This window comes from Phodopus roborovskii, unplaced genomic scaffold (assembly GCF_943737965.1).
Source record: "Phodopus roborovskii unplaced genomic scaffold, PHOROB, whole genome shotgun sequence".
NCBI classification, from domain to species: Eukaryota; Metazoa; Chordata; class Mammalia; order Rodentia; family Cricetidae; genus Phodopus; species Phodopus roborovskii.
This window is the reverse complement of record NW_026125281.1, coordinates 9,454,686-9,474,261: the sequence shown is the minus strand read 5'-3', so window position 1 is coordinate 9,474,261 and position 19,576 is coordinate 9,454,686. Positions and strand designations below refer to the sequence as shown.

The window sequence follows — 19,576 nt, the reverse complement described above, 5'->3', positions numbered from 1 at the left end:
CCCACTTAGTTTAACAGTTCTCTAGACCTGTCCCTGGAATCCTGTGAAGCGCTATTGCCCGTCTTCTTCTGGCAGGCACTGTTGCTGCTCCAGTCTAGCGGTGTCAGGGAGCCAGAGCGTGGCGATTGTTGCCCAGGACCCACGATAAGCCCTTCTGCGCGCACACACACACACACGCACGCACGCACGCACTCACGCACGCACACACACACACACACACACACACACACACACACACACACACAGAGCACCCTAAAGCGATGTAGGAAACCCAGAGTTTAAGAACACTTATGCACAACCCCTATCCTCTCCACACCCTAGACTGGATAGGGGAGCCGAAAACGAACAAATGTTGCACTCGGTCTCCAACACATGCACACGCACACAAAGCAGGTGGCATCTGGGAGGCTGAGCCTCACTCTGGAATCGCTCTTGGTCAAATTTGCCCCTGTCACCCGCTGAGGGGTTGGGCGCTATCCCAAAGGCCAGGAGGAGGCGCTCCAGAGCTGGGTGAGCCCTGTGCTCCCGCCGCTGCCGAGGTCCCGGGGGTCCTTTCGTGGCTTTTACTTCTTGGTGACCGAAAGCCAGCCTCCCCACGCCACGCCCCCTCAGCTGACCCTTCAGAAGATGGATTGCGACCTTGACCCGAGGCTCTGAGAACCTAGGTCCAGACTTGCACCTTGTGCTCAACGACCGCATTTTTATTCCCGTTGCCAGCGATGAATAGAGTGAAAGGGAAGCTTAAACCCATTCACATTCGCAGATCAAAGCACCTAGGGTGGAGAAAACCACAGCGGCGGCGGCGGCGCTGGTGACCTTGGCCAGCTTCCTCATCGCCCCCGTCCTTACCACTTCTCTGAGTAACAAGTGAGCGAGGAAGACGCAAACTCTCACCTCGGGGACGGATAGTGCTTTGATTACTTTTCATAGAGCCAGGTTAGGTGGGAACCGTCTACTGCCTGGACACCATTGGGAGGCCCTAAAGCTAGTGGAGAACAGGGTCCTCTGGGTCCCTCTAGGGCCTCGGTGAACCGATGCTACAGGCCGTGTCCCTGGTGTGTGAGAAGACCAGGAGGTCCACGACTTAAGGCTCTGCTGGCTCGTGAGGGCGGTGCTCTGTTCTCCCCGCGACTGAGTGCCAGGCTAGGTCCCCAACTGCGCCCACCAAAGCGCTCGCGATGGCCCAAAAAGGGTCACAACCACTGTCATTTCACAGGGTTTTATTTTCCCAAACGAAGTGGAAATGACTAGAGACGCAGGGTCCTGGCCGGCAGTTGCCATGACTTTTCTTTTCAATTTATTTATTTTCATTTTATGTGCATTGGTGTTTTGCCCTGGGTGTCAGGTCCCCTGGAATTGGAGTTACAGGCAGTTGTGATCTGCTATGTGGGTGTTGGGAATTGAACCCCAGTACTCTTCCAGAGCAGTAGTCAGTCCACGCTCCTCACCACTAAGCCATGTTTCTTAAAACATCATCATCATCATTCCTCATGAGTATGCTAGGATCAATGCTATTCCTATCGACAGCTATCTGGTATTTAAACTGTTGCCAGTTTTACAATGTTTGAAGCAATTTCTGGGAACGGTTATACAAGTATCAAAGGGAATAGATATGCAAGTATCAATGTGTACTTCCACAGCCAGCCTTGAAGCAATTCCTGGATATAAAACTGCTGGCTTACCCCGATTCCACACCAAGCTTTTATTTTTAGAATTTTTATTAGTTCTCTGAGCAGCGTGTTTTGATCCTTCCCATTCATCCCAAGTTGTAGTTTAAAAAACAAAAACAAAGCCAGACTTTGTGGCACTCATCTTTAATCCTAGCACTCAGGAGGCAGAAGCAGGCAGATCTCTGAGTTCTCAGACAGCCAGGGCTACACAGGGAAATCCTGTCTCAAAAACAACAGCAATAAAAAACAAAACATCAAGATCAAGTTGTTCTGCCCAAATATTCTGGGATGTACAGCCTTCCGCTGGACCTTGGTTCTCTTACCAGGACCAGGGGCTCCATTCCCCTGTCCATACTGGGATTTGGTCTGGGCTTGTAGTTACTGCTCATGCTGTGGGTTCAAATGTGGAGCCACCCTGCTGTGCCCAAAAGACTGCCTCTGATTCCCAGAGTCTTACTGCCCCGTCTTCCCCCAAGGCCCCTGGGAAGTCAGGGTACAGTATGTGTGTTCCAGTTAGGACTAAACAATCCCAGTCTCTTATTTTCCTCGGCTTGGCCAGTTGTGCATCTCTGCGTTAATCGCCATCCACAGCAGTCCAGCCTAATGCCTGGACCCTTTAATATAGTTCCTCATGTTGTAGTGATCCCTGACCATGAAATTATTTTTGTTGCAACTCTATAACTCTAATTTTGGTACTACTGTGAGTTTCAGTCTCTGTTTTCTGATGGTCTTAGGAGACCTCTGTGAAAGGACTATTAGATACCCAAAGGGGATGTATTCTACGGGTATAACAAATGTCATTAGCAGTCAGTTTAATAATATGTCCAATTAACAAAGGTGTAGTAACGGGCTTTCTCCCCCAGGGCCCATGACCTGACTATTTGAGGTTCTTGGTCTGATATCCACATAGACCGTTTGTTTTGTTTTGAGAGTGCCTCTCTATATTGGCTGACCTGGAGCTTGCTACACAGACCCGTCTGGCCTCAAACTCACTAAGATCTTCCTTCCTCTGCCTCCCGAATGCTGGGATTAAAGTTGTATGCCACCACACTTGGCCACACTGTGGTTAAATTAAGGGTCGTCAGTACCCTCCATCCCTACAAAAACATACAGAGTATATGTTTAAGTAAAAGTTAACGCTTATTTATAGAAAAAGTTTTTGTTGTCTCCTCTCTTTTGACACAGAGTCTTGTGTAGCCTAGGCAACCTTGGAATGGGTGTATAGTTCAGGGTGACTTCAGATTTCTGATCTCTCCCCCCCCCCCCCAGGTCCCCAGTAAGGCTCGCCTGTCTCTGCCACATGTAGTGGATAAGTGGATATTTATGTGTGTTCCTAGGGGGCCCACTCCATTCTCATGATGTGACTTGCATCTGGGCCATCTCTCCTCTGCAGCTGTTTGAAAGAAACCCTGACCTGTCATGACATACACACATCCTCACATTTACACACACGAAATGCATACATCCTTACTGTACCATGAACTGTGACAATTGCACAAAACCAGTGTCCCTACTGATATGACAGCACAGGTTATGAAACAGTTGTGGTGGTCTACCCCGTACCCCAGCACGCAGGGGGTCAAGGCAAGTTGTGAGTTTGGGGACAGCCTGGGGAAAAAAGGAAAGTAGTCAATTAGAAAGTCCTTTAAGTCCCTTCCCAAGTAACCCTTGCCCCCGATCCCGCCAACGGCTGCCTTGTTGACAGTTGTTTCCCTGACCGTTCTTGGTAAAATGAAATCATACAGTAAGTACCTCTCTCTCCCTCAGACTTTCTCTGAATAGCCCTGGCTGTGTCCTGGATCTCACTCTGTAGACCAGGCTTTTAACTCATCCAGCCTCTACCTCCAGGCGCTGGGAATAAAGGAGTGAGGCACCTCCTGTTTGCTTTCAAGCCCGGGACTAACGGTCTATTAACATATCAAAACCAACCTGGCCTCCGGGTTCTTCTTACATCCGCCAGTCCCTACCCGTTACAGAGCCTTATTGGGAGGCATACTCTACCCACTATCCCAAATTTCTCCAGCCCAGGGCCCGGCTGCCCTTCCCTATATACTCCAACCATTTTGGTCACCGGCTCTTTTGTACCTTTGGGCCTCCTGGCGGCTGTACGTTGTCCCCATCTCTCCCTCCCCTCCTCCTCACATGGCTCAGGGGCGTGACTACTCTGGACTCAGATGGCCTGGCTCAGGGGACCCAGGCTAGTCCATCTTCCTTCCCTTTTTTTCATTCACCATGCAAGACAGTAGGGGTGTTTTAGTGAACTGCCAAGGCCTTAGCTGTTTCACAGGGAGTTTTTGTGCATCCCCAAGAAAGGAGACAGCAACCAGGCCACATTCATACTCCTCTTCAGTGGTTGGATTCACTCATAGTGTTTGTATGGTATCATGCATGAATGAAGCCCAGAGTTTAATTTCTAGTAGGAATGACTCTAGAGGGCTCTGCCCACAGCAACCCTTAATGGCTTGCTTTGCCAGGAGTGACAGATAGCAGGTAAGACATTCTTAGCCTCAGCCTCAGTGTTTGGAGCGGCAACCTGCGGTGATAAGAACGTATTTTTCTGGGTGTGGTAGTGCACACCTTTGATCCCAGTGTTTGACAGGCAGAGTCAGGCAGATCTTTGAGTTCGAGGCCAACCTGGTCTACAGAGAGACTTGCAGGAGAGCCAGGGCTACACAGAGAAACCCTTGAGTTTGGAAGAAGCTGTGGCAACCCAAGAACATTGTCAGTTTGCACCCACATCTGTGTCCACACCTTTTCTTTGATAACCGTATTCAGTTCAAGCCTTCCACAATGAGTGGTTTGGACTTACTCTGGTTCATTGGGTTTGGGGTTATTTTGATGTCCAGTAGTACTTTTGTAAGGGATTTCTGCTTCGGGAAAATAACTGTACAGAACACTTTCCTTAGTAACCAGATCATACTAGATGCTCCTAACAGCAGAGCATTTTAAGAGTTTTTGACCTTGACTGGGATCCATTCTAAGGTAACTTATTCCAGAGCATTCTGATGTTTAGATGGTCCCAAAGAGTATCTAGTATCTGTGTATATTAGTTTTCTCTTTTTGTTGAGGAGAAAAGAAAATTATTTTTCAGCCCTACTGTGGTGGTGCATGCCTTTAATCCTAACACTCAGAGGCAGAGGCAAGTGGATCTCTGAGTTGAAGGCCAACCTGGTCTACAGAGAGAGAGTTCTAAGACAGCCAAGGCTCCACAGTGAAACCCCATGTCAAAATCCCCCAAAAACAATTTTTTTTTTTAAAGTAAGCATGCACAGAGCAGGAATGAGCATTAGACATTCCAGTTTGGAATTTTCTGGTTTTTTTTTTTTTTTTTTTTTTCTGAGACAGGGTTTCTCTGTGTAGCCTTGGCTGTAGATCAGGCTGGCCTTGAACCACAGAGATGGCCTGCTTCTCTGCCTTCTGAGTGCTGGGATTAAAGCCGCGCATCGCCACTGCCCACTGGCATATTTTTTGTTTTGTTTTGTTTTAGAAAAGGAATATCACATAGTTGAAGGAACTACATGGATAGGTGGAGAGTGGTGTAAGTGAAAGAGATTATTTGTAGTTTCTAAGCTAGCTCAACTACAAGTAAGCTATAGTTCTTTAAGCAGCTGCAATTACAATAGGTTGTTTCCAAAGAAACAACTTCCAAAGGAAGTTTCCAAAGGTGTAGAAGAAACTTAAATGAGGTGATCAGTGTTATGGCCTCGGGCAATGCACATAAACCCTTTGTTACTGGAGAGGATAGTAGGTCCCCTCACTAAGCTCTGCGGGAGGGAGGTTTTCTGGCACCTAAATGGAAACATCAAAGACTTGGTTAGGTTAGACCTTTCCTGAACAAACCCAAACAAAGTGTTAAGGGTGAGGCATGCCAAGGACAGAGAGTTGTTGGAGGTCCAATTCTCCTGTGTCAGGTATCTGCTCATGCTAGCCTTCCTAGGAGGCTCTGTTGCCAAGGTCAGGACTCAGGTCTCCAAGTAAGTGGCATCAGAGAGGTTGGGAGTGGGGAGGGGGTGGGAGGTGGGGGTGGGTGGGGGGGTCACGGGGATGGGGTGGTGTTCTCTCAGTGCTTGCCTGAGCCAAAAATATCCTAGAAAATAAGCCTTTGAAAGATTTTTTTGGGGGGGGGGGAGGGTGGTTTTCGAGACAGGGTTTCTCTGTGGCTTTGTAGCCTTTCCTGGCACTAGCTCTGTAGACCAGGCTGGCCTCGAACTCACAGAGATCTGCCTGCCTCTGCCTCCCGAGTGCTGGGATTAAAGGCGTGTGCCACCAATGCCCAGCACCTTTGGAAGAATTGCTAGTTTTTTTTTGGGGGGGGGGCACCCGCAGCCTTTTGTGCTAAAGCATTCATAATAGAATTTATTTTTCGTGAATTTCTAATTTGTTTTACTTTTGGGGGACTGGGGTCACTGGGAATTGAACTTGAGGTGTTGTGCACACTAAATATATTCTTCCTCAGTGAGTGTGTTGGCTAGGTTTTATGTCACCTTGACGGGGCCTAGAGTTGTTTTGGAAGAGGATACCTCAACTGGGACAATGTCCCCACAGTCTAATGCATTTTCTTAATTACTGATTGATGAGGGAGGGCCTAACGTGGGCCGGGGTCTTTCCTGGCTGGTGGTCTGGGAGCGTAAACCAGTAAGGGTCACTCCTCCATGGCTTCTGCATCAGTTTAGTTTCCAGGTTCCTGCCCTGTGTGAGTGCCTGCTCTGACTCCCTCAGTGACAGAGCGACCCATGAGTTGGGAGCTGAAATGAGCCCTTTCCTGCCCAGGGTGCTTTTGGTCATGGCGTTATCTCAGCGACAGAAACCCTAAGAGTTCGAGCTACACTCCCAACATCCAGCTTGTTTGTCCAGTACAGGTTTTGTTGCTTGTTTATGAGCTTTTGGTTGTATTTGTGTTTTGAGACAAGGTCATCTAGTCCAGGCTTAGTATAAGAGCAAAATATTTTAAAAATTAAAAAAAGAGAATTAAGATTTTTAACTTGGGCAAGGTGATACATGCCTCCAATATCATTTGTGAGGCAGAGGCAGGAGGATCAGGAGTTCAAGGCTATCCTTGGCCACAAACAAATCTGAGGCAAGCCTGAGCTATATAAATCGCTGTTTCAAAGCAAAATAAAAAATCCAAATAAACAAAACAAACAACAACCAGACAAGAAACCAAAACTGCTACAGGAAATCATAGATGGAAGGCATCAAGATACAGATATGTAGCTGGGCAGTGGTGATGCACATCTTTAATCCCAGCACTTGGAGGCAAAGGCAGGTGGATCTCTGCGAGTTCAAGACTAGCCTGCTTTACAGAGTGAGTTCCAGGACAATCAGAGCTGCTACACAGAGGAACACTGTCTCATTAAAAAAAAAAAAAAGAACAAAACAAAAGGCAAAAAACACTAGTACAGTTTAGTTGACAGAGGGCTTGCAAGTGCTATCTCAAAGAGCATTCCCTCCTTGGCCATGCTGGATAGCTCTAAAAAAAAAAGGACAGGTTTGTTTAAAAGTCCCTATCTGCTGAGAGCCGGAAGCAAGAAAGAAACCAGATTTTCATGAGAAAACTTGCATGCATTGGTCTCTAAGCACTGAACCCTCAAGATCACAGGAACAGGGTTGGAGAGATGGCTCATTGGTTAAGAGCTGTCCTAGCCAGGTGGTTGTGGCCCACACCTTCAATCCCAGCACTCGGGAGGCAGAGGCAGGCAGATCTCTGTGAGTTTGAGGCCAGCCTGGTCTACAAGAGCTAGTTCTAGGACAGCCTCCAAAGTCTAATAAGTCTAATAGATAAAGTGTCATATGACATTATGTTATGTGATTATATGTTATACCTACTGTTCTATGATTTTTAAAAATAATTTATTGATGTTTATTTCATGTATGTGTGTATGCATGTATGTATGTGTGTGAAGGTCCCCTGAAACTAGAGTTACAAACAATTAGGAGCAGCGCTTTTTTTTTTTTTTTTTTTTTTTTTTTGGTTTTTCGAGAAGGTTTCTCTGTTGCCTTCCATGTCCTGGAACTCACTATAGCATGAAAAATAAAAGGCCCAGAGACAGATACTGGGGTTCGAACTTCAAGCTGAAGATCAGAAAAGCAAAGCAGCCGGCCACCAGCTCTCACCTCTACCTCAGCTCAGACCAAAGGGACGACCTCAAACTGCTCCCGACCTCACTGCTCCTCAGGTTCACTCAGCCTGCCCTGCTCTCCTCAGTGTGGCTAGGGACTTCAGTGTCTGCCTATCCTCAGTGTGGCTGGAGAATGAGTATAGCTCTGGGACCCAGGCCCAGTCTGAAATACCTCGCATGAATGCTGGGATCCCAAGTGCTGAGGTCATCTTTCTGTGAGCTGTTTCTCTTTAGGACTGGATATATTTCTTGTAGCTCAGTGTGGTCTACCTCGATTTCCCAAGAGGTGGGAGTAAAGGTGGGTACCACCCCTGCCTGGCTTGTGGCTGACTTTGCTTTCTGAACCCTCAGGCAAGCTCTAGAAAATCATAATCTATCACCACAACTCACTCTGTAGACCAGGTTGCTTTCGAACTCAGATATCTTCCTATCTCTGTCTCCTGAGTCCTGGGATTAAAGGCGTGCACCATTAAAAGCCTGGCTTCATTGTTATTTTTGAGCCAAATTAGTCTCGAACTCTTCTCTGTTATTCTTATTTATTTTTGTTAGTCAGCTTGGCCTTCAGCTCCTGATTCTGCTGCCTCAGCCTCCAGAGTACTAGAACTGCAAGCTCACATTCCTATCCGTTACTATGCTAGCCTGGTCAAGCATTACCAGTCTCTGGAAAGCAGGAACACATAAACTGTTGTTTGCGCATGTGTGTTAGACGTTCAAACATGGGCTGAGGACAGGGCCTAGCAGGTGGTGTGGCTGAGTAAGGGCATGAAGAGCCCTCACTCAGTGGGATTCTCTTTCTAATCCTTCCAGGCTAGGCTTGCCAGGTCTCTGGACCATTCCTGATTTCCCCAAACTCCTGCCTCCTGCTACAGATAGCCTTCTGACTGCAAGCAGGCTGGAGGAGGGCCACGGATAATCAGAGAGGCTTCCTGAGCGGATGACTGGGGAGCAGCAGACTGGATTTTTTCTTTTTTTTACCTTGTTGGCATATCCACAGTTAGTCAACTAGGGTCCCACTGGGCCCGGCTGGCCTCAGTCTTGAGACCATTCAAGGCGGTAGAACTGCTGAAGGTCCCTGCTGAGAAGCAAGCACTCAGAGACTAAGTCTGAGCAACAGTTGGGCCTAGAGGTTCCTGTTCTCTTCCGGGGAAACCTGAAGCCTTCACAGTGCAGCTCTCCGCGGCTCACTGATGGGAGAGCAGACTGCCGCCAGGACTTGTCCAGGACCAGGAGGCTGCTACACATGAAGCCTCTGCCCGCAGCAGGGAGATTGCTTATGCCAACCTCCAAGGCTCCTTCAGCTGCCCAGGCGCCCCGGGCTCCATCCAAGATTTCCCACTTCAATTGCCTGAGTAGGGTAAGACCCATAGCCCTGGCCGGGCTAAGAAGCAGAAGAGCTGCTGGTATGGAGGCACATGACCTTGATCTCAGCACTAGAGAGGCTCTCTCCGAGTTTGAGGCCAGCCTTGTCTACATAATGAGTTCCACGACAGCCAGGGTTATATAGAGACATCCTCCTCAAAAACAAACAGACCAAACCAAAATCACACACACACACACACACACACACACACACACACACACACACACACCCCAAACAATAAAAACAAAACAAAACGATAACAAAAGAACCTTAGTCACTGACGCACAGAGACAGAGACCTAGTAACTGGGCAAGGCCTTGCCTGGCACCTGCCAGTGAATACCAGAGGGCACAGGGGTATACTGGGGTCTGACTTACGGAGGCCTGGCTGCCAGCCAGTGCCTGTCCTTTTTTTTTTTTTTTTTTTTTTTTTGAGTTGTGTTCTCATGTAGCCAAGGCTTCTTCTGCCTTTGGAGTGCCGGGATTGCAAACACGCACCTTGATAACTACGTTGTTTTGCGACAATCTTAGGTACAAGAAAAATGGTTTCACTGCCCATACTTTGTGAGCCCATACAAGGAGCCCTATGGAATGATTATCCCAGAGGACTTCAATTGGATTTTTTTTTTTTTTTTTTTTTGGATAGGTCTCTCTTAGTCTCTAGGGAACTAAAGGTTTGTGCCAAAGTGCCTGGCTTAAGTGTCATTTTTTTTTTTAAAGACTGTGAACTTTTAAAGTTATACTTAGAGTCACCTGGAAAGAGGGGCCTCAGTTGAGAATTGCCTACATCAGGTCTGTGGGGCATTTCTTGATTAATGATTGATGTAGGAGGGCCCAGCCCACTGCAGTGGTACCGTCCCTGGTCGGGTGGTCCAGAGTTGTATAAGGAAGGTAGCCGAAGAAGCCAGCAAGAGCGAGCCTGTGGTATCAGCCCTGACTTTTCTCAGTGACCTGGAAATGTAAGATAAGTCCCTGTCCAGTACTTCCTTCAGTCAGTGTTTTATCACAGCAACAGAAGCCAGTAGAAGCACCATCCTCCGAGGAGGGGAGGGGAGGGAGGGACCAAAGGAGACACCCTCCTACAGAACAGAGGCTGGCTAAAATCTTCCTTTGTGAGAAGTCCTGACAAGAGCCAGCCAACACCCCAAAGCGGACCAGGGGAAACAGTAGCCTTGAAAAGACAAACCAGGGACTGAGTTCTGCCCAGTGAGCATTCAGCTGCCTGCTCCCCTAGCTAGCCCTGCAGCTCGGCTCCCCCTTCTGGTCGCCTTGTATGTGGACTTACCTTAGTGTCTGGGGCCCCCCAGTGGGCAAGCGGTCTGCGGTCTGTTTGTTGCCATTTTGGAATGGGTATATGAAGCTTAAACAGCGGGGCAGTCCGCAGGGCCATAGCTCCATCTGTCTGTCTCACTTAGAGAGAAGCCTCTCACCACAGGGCTCATGCATGGGCTCCGTCTTGACCACTCTATTCCTGTGCCAACCATGTCTGTTGAGGCTGATGAGGAAGCCTGGCTTGTGTCAGCTAGCCAGGTATTGCATCTGCTTGGCTGTGTGTGGGCTGTTCTTGTGTTCGTTGTTTGCACGAATGTGCGGCTCCAGAATGCTCGAACTGTACACCGGCTCTCCGTAGTGTACCTTTGTCAGTCTGCTGGTTTTATTCCAAGCCTCTGAGCAGAGGGTCTGACCGCTGATCACTGGCCGGGGCTTCGTATTTGTTTTCTCAAACGGCATTACACTCTTACTGCAGACTAGCCTGGAACTCACTGTTCAGCTGAACCGGGCTTCAAATTCCCGGCAATCCTCCTGCCTCAGCCTTCTGAGTACTGAGATGCTCACGCAAGTAACTAGGTTCGGTGAGAGAAATTTGTACTCAGATTAGGGCACTTTTCTTTATTCTCTGAGTGAGATTACACGGATTATTATACAGTTCTTGCATAATAATCTCCCATTGGGAAGACTGTTTCTGTCAGAGCCACTGTCTCAGGGTACCCGATGGCCCCTTGATAGCAGACTGACATGTACACCAGGCTTGGGCTTTGCAGGGCATACAAACCCCTCTGTAAGGCTGTGCATGGAGCCATACCATGAACAAAGGCACATCTGGGACACCGTCTCCTGCTATTTCCTTGTAAATTTGGGCTCTTGTGAGGACTTGATTTATTTGCCCCCCATTTATTCATTCTGGCAGGAGAAAGTGCCCACACTGGCACATGTAAGGAGGTCAGAGGATGGGCTGACACAAGCTAGAGTCATCAGACAAGAGGGAGACAGTTGAGAAAATGTCGAAGGTCGGGCTACAGTCAAAGTTGAGGGGCATTTTCTTAATTATTTGTTGGGAAGTTTAAGTACCTGTCGGTTACAGCTCTCTTCCTCCCTGCCCAGCTGTAGAACTCCCGTGCTCTCAAGGTTGATCAAACACGGTTGTTCTCATAACTTTCCGGTGTGCACAGCCCGTGCCTTGACCCAGGTGTGGGTGGTGCACGATTTCCTCCTGTGCTTAGCCATCCCCTGGCTGGGGTATATAAGCCCTTTACTCTCTGTAATAAAAGGTGGCAGCTTCCTCTTCACTTCTCCTGGTGGTCTGTTAAGTGTTTCAATCCTGACACCCTCTGCCAGCTCGGTATTCTGGCCTCGTGTGTGTGTGTGTGTGTGTGTGTGTGTGTGTGTGTGTGTGTGTGTGTGATTATGGGTGGGACATCCCTGGACTGGTGGTCCTGAATTTTGTTAAGAAAGCAGGCTGAGGGGCTGGAGACATGGCTCAGAGGTAAAGAGCACTGGCTGCTCTTCCAAAAATCCTGAGTTCAATTCCCAGCAACCACATGGTGGCTCACAACAATCTGTAATGAGATATGGTGCCCTCTTCTGGTATGCAGGGATACATGCAGGCAGAACACTGTACACATAGTAAATATAAATAAATAACTCTTAGAAAGAAAGCAGCCAGCAAAAAGCAGGCCTTCGTGGCCCCCTAGTTCCTGGCCTGCTTGCGTTTCTATACTGACTTCCTTTGATCATGAACTATGAGGAGGAATCATAAGCTGAATAAACCTTTCCCTCCCAAAGTTGCTTAGAGCACGGATTTCATCAGAGCAATAGTGACTCCAACTAGGCGAGAGGACAACTTGCTGGAGGAACCGTTTCTCCTATCATGCTCGGGCTCAGTGAAGGTGCGTTTACTTGCAGAGCTATCTCACTGGCCCAGGGACGGTTATGGCAGACCTCTACCATGTGTGTTACGATGGCCCTGGGCACACGTGACTTGGCAGGCCGGGGTTCAGCTGGCCTTGCTTCTCTCCTGTGGCACACTGCTCTTCATTCGCTCACCAGTTTCTGGGGTACAACTTGCTGGTTCCAGCAGAATCTAATTCTCAATGGTCTTTTAGGGACACAATAGAATTTGTGGTTAGGGCTTCTGTCTTGTCCAGGGTCCAGCAACATGCTAGCAGTATTTCTCAGAGAACACATAGCCTGGGTGTGATAGGGTACACCAACAATCTCAGCATGCAGGAAACTGGTGCGGGAGGAGTTCAAGCCCAGCCTGCGCTACAAGGTGACTTTCAGATGCTCCTGGAGGAAGATTGAGATGAAGATCCAATTTCCTTTGTAAGCAACAGCACAGTGGGGTGGGGGTAGCTTCAGTAAAAGTTTTGGAGAAAGTTTACTTTGGCTTGGCCAGTTATCCAAGAGCAAGATGGACAGGGCAGGCAGCAGACTGTTTGCTTTTGGTAAGTTAGATGCACTTCCTGCCACTATGCAGCCTTGCTGCTGTCTGCAGCACAGCTTACCCTAGCATAATCCTCTTCAGGCCACCACCTGCAATGGTCAATGTCCCCCTATCTCAGAGAAGGGAAAACAAACAGAGCCACTAGACTTGCATGCAGTTTAGGACCTGCGTTTTAGGTTGCTGTAGTCACACTATTCATGTTAGTACCAAACCAGCCTACTAAGTGTTACCAATATATTCTCCTGTGTCATACCTAACCCCAGTGAACTAGAGAACACTACATGCAATTCTCAACAACAGTTTGAAGGCCGGGGAGATGGCGCAGCTGGTTAAGATGCTCACTGCCAAGCTTGGTGACCTGAGTTACATCCCTAGGGCCCATATATCGGAGGCAGAGAACCAACTCCTGAGAGCTGTCCTCTGACCTCTACAGGTATGCTGTGGCTTCCATATAAACATAGGAATAGTTTGCCAAGTAGTGGTGGTGCACGCCTTTAATCCCAGCACCCAGGAGACAGACAGGTGGATCTCTGTGAGTTCAAGGCCAGCCTGGTCTACATAGCCAGGGCATGTCCTGTTTTACGATAGCCAAGGAGAAAAAAAACAGAAGTCCTGTCTCAAAAAGCAAACAATTTATGATTCGGGACTGTAGTAGTATTTGTAGTGAGGGGAATAGGTGTGGCCTATGTATGCCTGCCACAAAGTGTAATGTAATCTCAACAGGAATACGCTTTCCTAGCTTTTCTGGGAGGATTGAGATGTCAGAGTGCTAACTGCCATGTTAAGTATTTTTTTTTAAGATAATTATTTTTAATTACGTGTACGGGTGTTTCCTCTCTGTGTAGATATGTACACCTGAGTGCAGTACCTGCAGAAGTCAGGAAGACTGCACTGCATTCCCTGGGATTGACAGATACAGGCAGTTGTAAGTCTGCCTCCTGACCTGGACTCTGGGACCTGAACTCCGTTTCTGTTGAAATCCAATAAGCATCCTTTTATTTGTATTTTATTCACATCCATGTTTTGCCTGCATGCATGTCTGTGTGAGGGTGTCAGATCCCCTGGAACAGGAGTTATAAATAGCTGTTGAGACACCATGCCGGTGCTGGGAATTGAACTTAGGTCTTCTGGAAGAGAAGTCAGTGCTATTAACTGAGGTGTCTCTCCAGTAAGCCTTTTTATTTATTTATTTATTTATTTATTTATTTTGGACACAGGATTTCTCTGTGGCATTGGAAACTGTCCTGGAACTTGCTCAGTAGACCAGGCTGGCCTCGAACTCACAGAAATCTGCCTCTCTCTGCCTAAAGAATGCTGGGACTAAAGGTGTGCACCACCACCACCCAGCCTCCAATAAGCATTCTTAACCACTGAGCCATCTCTACAGCTCACAAGAAAAACAATTTAAAAGGCAAGGTCTTTTTTTTTAAAAATAAAACAAATATTTATTATGCACAGAGTGTTCTATCTTCATGTTTGCCTGCATACCAGAAGACTTCGCCACCACCCTAAGTTCATTGGCAAAACAAGATGCCAGCCACTACAGGCATCAGATGTCATTTCAGATGGCTGTGAGCCACCATGTGGTTGCTGGAAATTGAACTCAGGACCTCTGGAAGAGCAGCCAGTGGTCTTAACCTCTGAGCCATCTGTCCGGCCCCCCAGAACTTTAACTCTCTTGTAGAGTTCATGTCTTATGTCTATAGGCGTCTGTGCACTATGTGGGTCTGATGCTTGTGGAACCACAGGAGGGGTTGGATCCCCTGCAACTGGAGGTACAGGTGTGTACCAATGATGTGTGGGTGCTAGGACTTTTGAACCTGGATCTTCTGAAAGAGCATCCAGCATTCTTCACCACTGAGCCAGTACTTCTCAGGTATTTTTAAATGTAAATTACAAAAGAAGATAACGCTATATCCACATTAAAAACCTCTAAGGCCATGTAAAACCCGAAGGCATTAAAATTTATTAAATGATGCAGTAACAACAGATTCTTTATTTACAATAGCATTATTTAACATCAAATAAGCAAATAGCATCAGCAAAGCAATAGTAACTTGCATAAATGTATTTAAAATTTCTCTGAATATATCTACCTTTGCATAAACTGCTCACACTAGAAATACAAACATCAATGCAGATGAACAAAGTGATGTTCAGAGTCAACTCTGCTTTGAAAATAAATCACAACCTGAAACACTGTAAGCTTTCTCCTGAAGAACCATAGTTAATATATTGCTTAATTTTACCCTTGTAATTAATAATCTTTTCATATACACATATCTCAGATGCAACTTCATGAGGAACTGTACAAATAAAACCCACGAATGACAAAGGAAAAAAAATGACAGTTAAATGTTTGAAGAAATGGATCATCATCACTGTTCAATAACATAAGGGTCAGTGATGATGCACTTATTCAAAAATTGTACACAATTCACTATACAAATATAATACATTGGACAGCTATGTAGGAATATACAAGACTTAAAAACAGATCTAAGGCATTATGCTAGGTTTTAGCATTTTGAGGTTCTTCACATAGCTTTTACCTGTAGTAAGAAACTTAAAAGATCTTGTTTTAGTCTATAAAGAAACACCAGGGAGAAAATTCTAATTAAAATCGAAGCCACTACAGTAATTTTCTTTTGTGCAGAGAGTGCTTTGTTCTTAGGCAGCATACTACCATACAAACACTAGAAAATTTTAAATTCACACCAACAATTAATGGCTTAAGTTGCATTTCAAAACTGATTGTGTATCTTTGGGTTCTGCAAGTGGATCTGTGCCTCCCAGCTCATGTGCCACACCCATATGAACTCCACTCTAAAACACAGATTAAAAATTGCGTCCGAAACTGCAAAAAACCATTGCTTCCAATTATTACAGGTTGTTAGAGATACACATAGGGGGTGTCTGAGTCGTTGAGTCAGACGAATCTGTTGTAGAAACACAGCTCACTTCACTTTTAAAACTTACCACGTTACATGAACACTAAAATGGGTTTTACAACCGAGTTAAGGTGTGTGTATTTTTCACATTGAGTAATATAGGAAAACACTGATCCTGTGTTCTGCTCAACAAAAACCAAGAACAAATTTATTGTGTACAGCATGAGAAATACTGATGATGAAGGGAACTGATTTGGCATTCGCTTCTGTGAGAACATGATCAGAGGACTCCTTCACTTATTTTAGTCTCCTAATTAGATGGAAAAGAAAATGCATTACTGCTCTGGACTATGAGGGAGCTTATACTCTCGTCTTCACATCATGATCACGGGCTATTCTGACTGCCAGCTTTGGACACCTGTCTGGTTGGGACGGGCATTAGAAAACAGTGGTAGAGTGGATGAACGTGGAAAGACAGACATTGTGGCTGGTGTTATAGTGAAATGGGATTTAAAATTCAAAACAAATCTGTTTTCAATTCCATTTTCTCTTGTGCCCTGGTGAAGTTAACAGTTAGTTAGCCAACTCCACATAATTCTAGAAATTTATCTGAAAACGGGTGGCATTCAGTAGTGTACCACATGCATCTCATTACTGGGGCACGGTCCTAGAGCTCTGGGCCTCCATCTTCTCCCTTTTGCCAGCACTGGTGACCGACAGTGGGGCCTCGGGCAGACACATGAACTGGTGGCCTCTGGGAAGAGCTGTTACTTGGCCACCTCCCTGCACTGAGATTGTCCAAACGGACAAATATATCGAAATGCAAATTTCCAGAAAGTTCTTTAGCACGGAGCAACACCTTCAGATGGTTTAGCATTTGTCTTTGGGTCATATCTCATTCTATATGTCTACAATCTGTAGATATATAGAGAGATACAAATATAAATAGGGTAGTTTATATGTTTTTCACCCTGCCAGGAATAAACAAATTTCAAGGAAAAACTTCTCTGTTCCTAGAAAGCTTGGCTAATAATGAGATATTATAAAATGCTTTGATTTTAGACATCAAAAAAGATATCATTCTGAAATTTAGGTAAGAAAGTATGTATATCGGGGCTGGGGAGAATTGGAAAGGTCTTAGTTTTGGGTACTGCAGTTGTCTGAAACTGACACCAATTAACAAAGGTTAAACCCCCCCCTTACAGTGGGCGGGAAAAACAACCATAAAAGTGCGCTGCTTAGTAACTCGTAGTCTTTCTAAGGTTTATTAAGAAAGAATATAAACATATAAAATCAAGACTTGGTTCCTACAGCGGCTGCATATTATATAGATTAGATAACATGATTCACGAGCAGAATCTCAAGGTGTAGAAAACAAAAGGTCTCAAGTCTACAAATCAGGTCTGATCAAGGCATCGGCAGCCTTCAAACACACCTTTAGGAGGCATTGCTATGAACATCTAATTTAATACTGAAGTACCTCATTTTTGCGTCAATCCCACAATATGTATACCTCACAAAATTATACAATTAAAACACTTAGGTTCCGAACTTAAATTATTGCTTGTTTACATATAAACTGGATTTGTATGTACCTTACAAAACTTCTGCTTTGTCAGCACTGCTAAAAAACAAAATAAAAACCCATGGCAGAGGTCAGATCTGTCGTGATGTCTGCTGTAGGTTTCATTAGTAACCTCTCATTTTGGAGGTCAGAGCGGACGACGCCGCAGCCCAGGCCATCATAAGCAGGTGCCGCAGCCTGACTGCAGCTTGATGGGCGGCAGCGTCTCCGCTTTGTCCCTCTCCTTGACGGGAAATGCGTTTTCCATGGTAAGCTGCTGTTAAGCGGCTACAAACACTGACAGGATGAATGGCTAGCCTGGTTTCTACAGCTTAGGCTGTTGCTGTTTTTATTTACGAGAACAGAAGTGGGAGGGACAAGAAAAGGCGGGGCGGGGCGGGATGCCACTTTAAACCACCTGATCAATCTAAGAACAATTTAGAAATAAGTATTCCTTTTTCCTCCTGATTGGGGGAACCAGCTTGGTTTTCACAGAGAAAGAACTGGGACAGACACTTGTGTGAACATTCCTCCTTCAGGTGCCTTTTCATCTCGAAAACCGGACGCTCACTCCTTCCGCCGCGGTGGGGGCTTTCTGTAAGATGCGCCTCCAGCCCCGGGCACTTCCACAGACAGCCCACAGTGCCTGCCCTGCTCCCGTCCCAAAGGCAGCTTTTAGCTTTGACTTGGTGAAAAGACACCCCTTTCTTACCTCCAGATACATCATAACCTTTTGGACTAGACTGATTAGCCAAGGAAAACAAAGCAAGAAGAAACCAGTGTGTGGAGCCGACCAGGAACAGAGCAAGAGCACGATTCTCCTCAGAACATACACTTAAATACATTCAATCTGAATGGGTATGAAGTTGGCCTGTCCACATTTACTTTGCAGGAGAGATCTAAGTTGCACTAAGGTGAATGCAGTGAGCAGACTGTGAGATGGTCTGGAGGCAAGCTTCAGGCTGTCAGGAGACAGCCTTCCAGTGGCAGCCAAGCCGGCACACCCTACGCCGGGGCCAGGGCCCAACTGTCTGCTGATGGTGTCCTAGGAGAACGGTGGCAGGTCAGGTGGGTCAGAACAAAGAGACGCAGCAGCTTCGCTTCGCAGACTGGTCAGGGGTTTGAGCTAGTAAGCCCCGCGGGTTGAAGCCGGATGGACGCAAACAGCTACCTGCAGGGTCAGCAGTATTTCTGAAGGGAAACAGAGGCGGTGTGAAGACAGCAGGCTCTTTACATTTGGTTGCTTACTTTTGTTGCAGACCTGGTCTGTCTCAAACTATCCCTTTGCACCAGTCTCCCAAACGAGAACAATGCAATTCCCATCACAAAATACAAAATGCTAGCTTATTCTAGATAACAGGACTCTTGAAGGCCACACATTTAATGAGCAGATGGGTTTCTGATGTGGGAAGGCAGCTGGCAACACTTAACAAACCCAGCAGCATCAAGTTCCTTGCAGGTTGTGCAGTCAGGAGATGGACGTCAGTCTCTTCTGAATGACCTCTCCTCTCTTATCAAAGACATCCCCCCAGCCAGGCATGGTGGCACACGCTAATAATCCCAGCACTCAGGAGGGCCAGGCAGAGGACCTCAAGGTTAAGGCCAGCCTGGGCTAAAATGATCACAACGCCACCCACACCCTCTTCGCGTGCACATTAGTGTGTGTGTACGCGCGTGTGGTATATGTATGTACTTGCTCGTGTGCACACGCATGCTGTGGCAAGAGGCTGGCATGTGGGGTCTTGCTGAGCTCAAAGCACCTTGATTCAGCTAGACTGGCTGGTGAGTAAGCCACGGGGACCTGGCCGTTTCTCCCCTTTCCTCAAGTACCGGGGTTGCAGATGTATGCCGCCATGCCCACATTTTTAGTTGGGAGCTGGGGATTTGAACTCAGGCCCTCATGCTTGCACAACAATCACTTTCCCAACTGAGCACCCGCCCCAGCCTAAGAGGGTTCCTTCTGACATTTTGCTTATTTATTTACTTCTTGTGTTTTGTCGCCCAGCCTGTCCTGGCTTCCTTTAAAGCTTTTCCTAATCCACCGATTTGACAGTGCACTGAGAATATTCAGCCGCGCCCTTGACCCTGGCTCTTACCCGGGATGCTTCTCCCTCCTGCTTGATCATGTCCATTCCAGGCAGCTGGTTTGGGAAAAGGTTGCCTCCCCTCAGAGCAGGGTCATTTACCTGAGGGTGACAACACATGACACATTTCACACTTCAGTGAAACAATCCCACAACGACTTCACA

The 19,576-nt window shown here is 46.8% G+C and overlaps 1 protein-coding gene across 7 annotated transcripts in view; it reads right to left on the bottom strand.

Moving 5' to 3' along the window:
- Positions 1-14,810: 14,810 nt before the first annotated feature.
- Ncoa2 (nuclear receptor coactivator 2) overlaps positions 14,811-19,576 on the bottom strand; it is a 215,075-nt gene continuing 210,309 nt past the window's right edge. For all 7 annotated transcript variants that reach the window (XM_051196935.1, XM_051196983.1, XM_051196975.1 and 4 more), the window contains 2 exons: positions 19,424-19,513; positions 14,811-18,518 (listed from right to left, as the gene is read on the bottom strand). In XM_051196935.1, the coding sequence (XP_051052892.1) occupies positions 18,507-18,518; positions 19,424-19,513 (102 nt within the window). In that variant the 3' untranslated portion in view covers positions 14,811-18,506. The remainder of the gene's footprint in view (positions 18,519-19,423; positions 19,514-19,576) is intronic.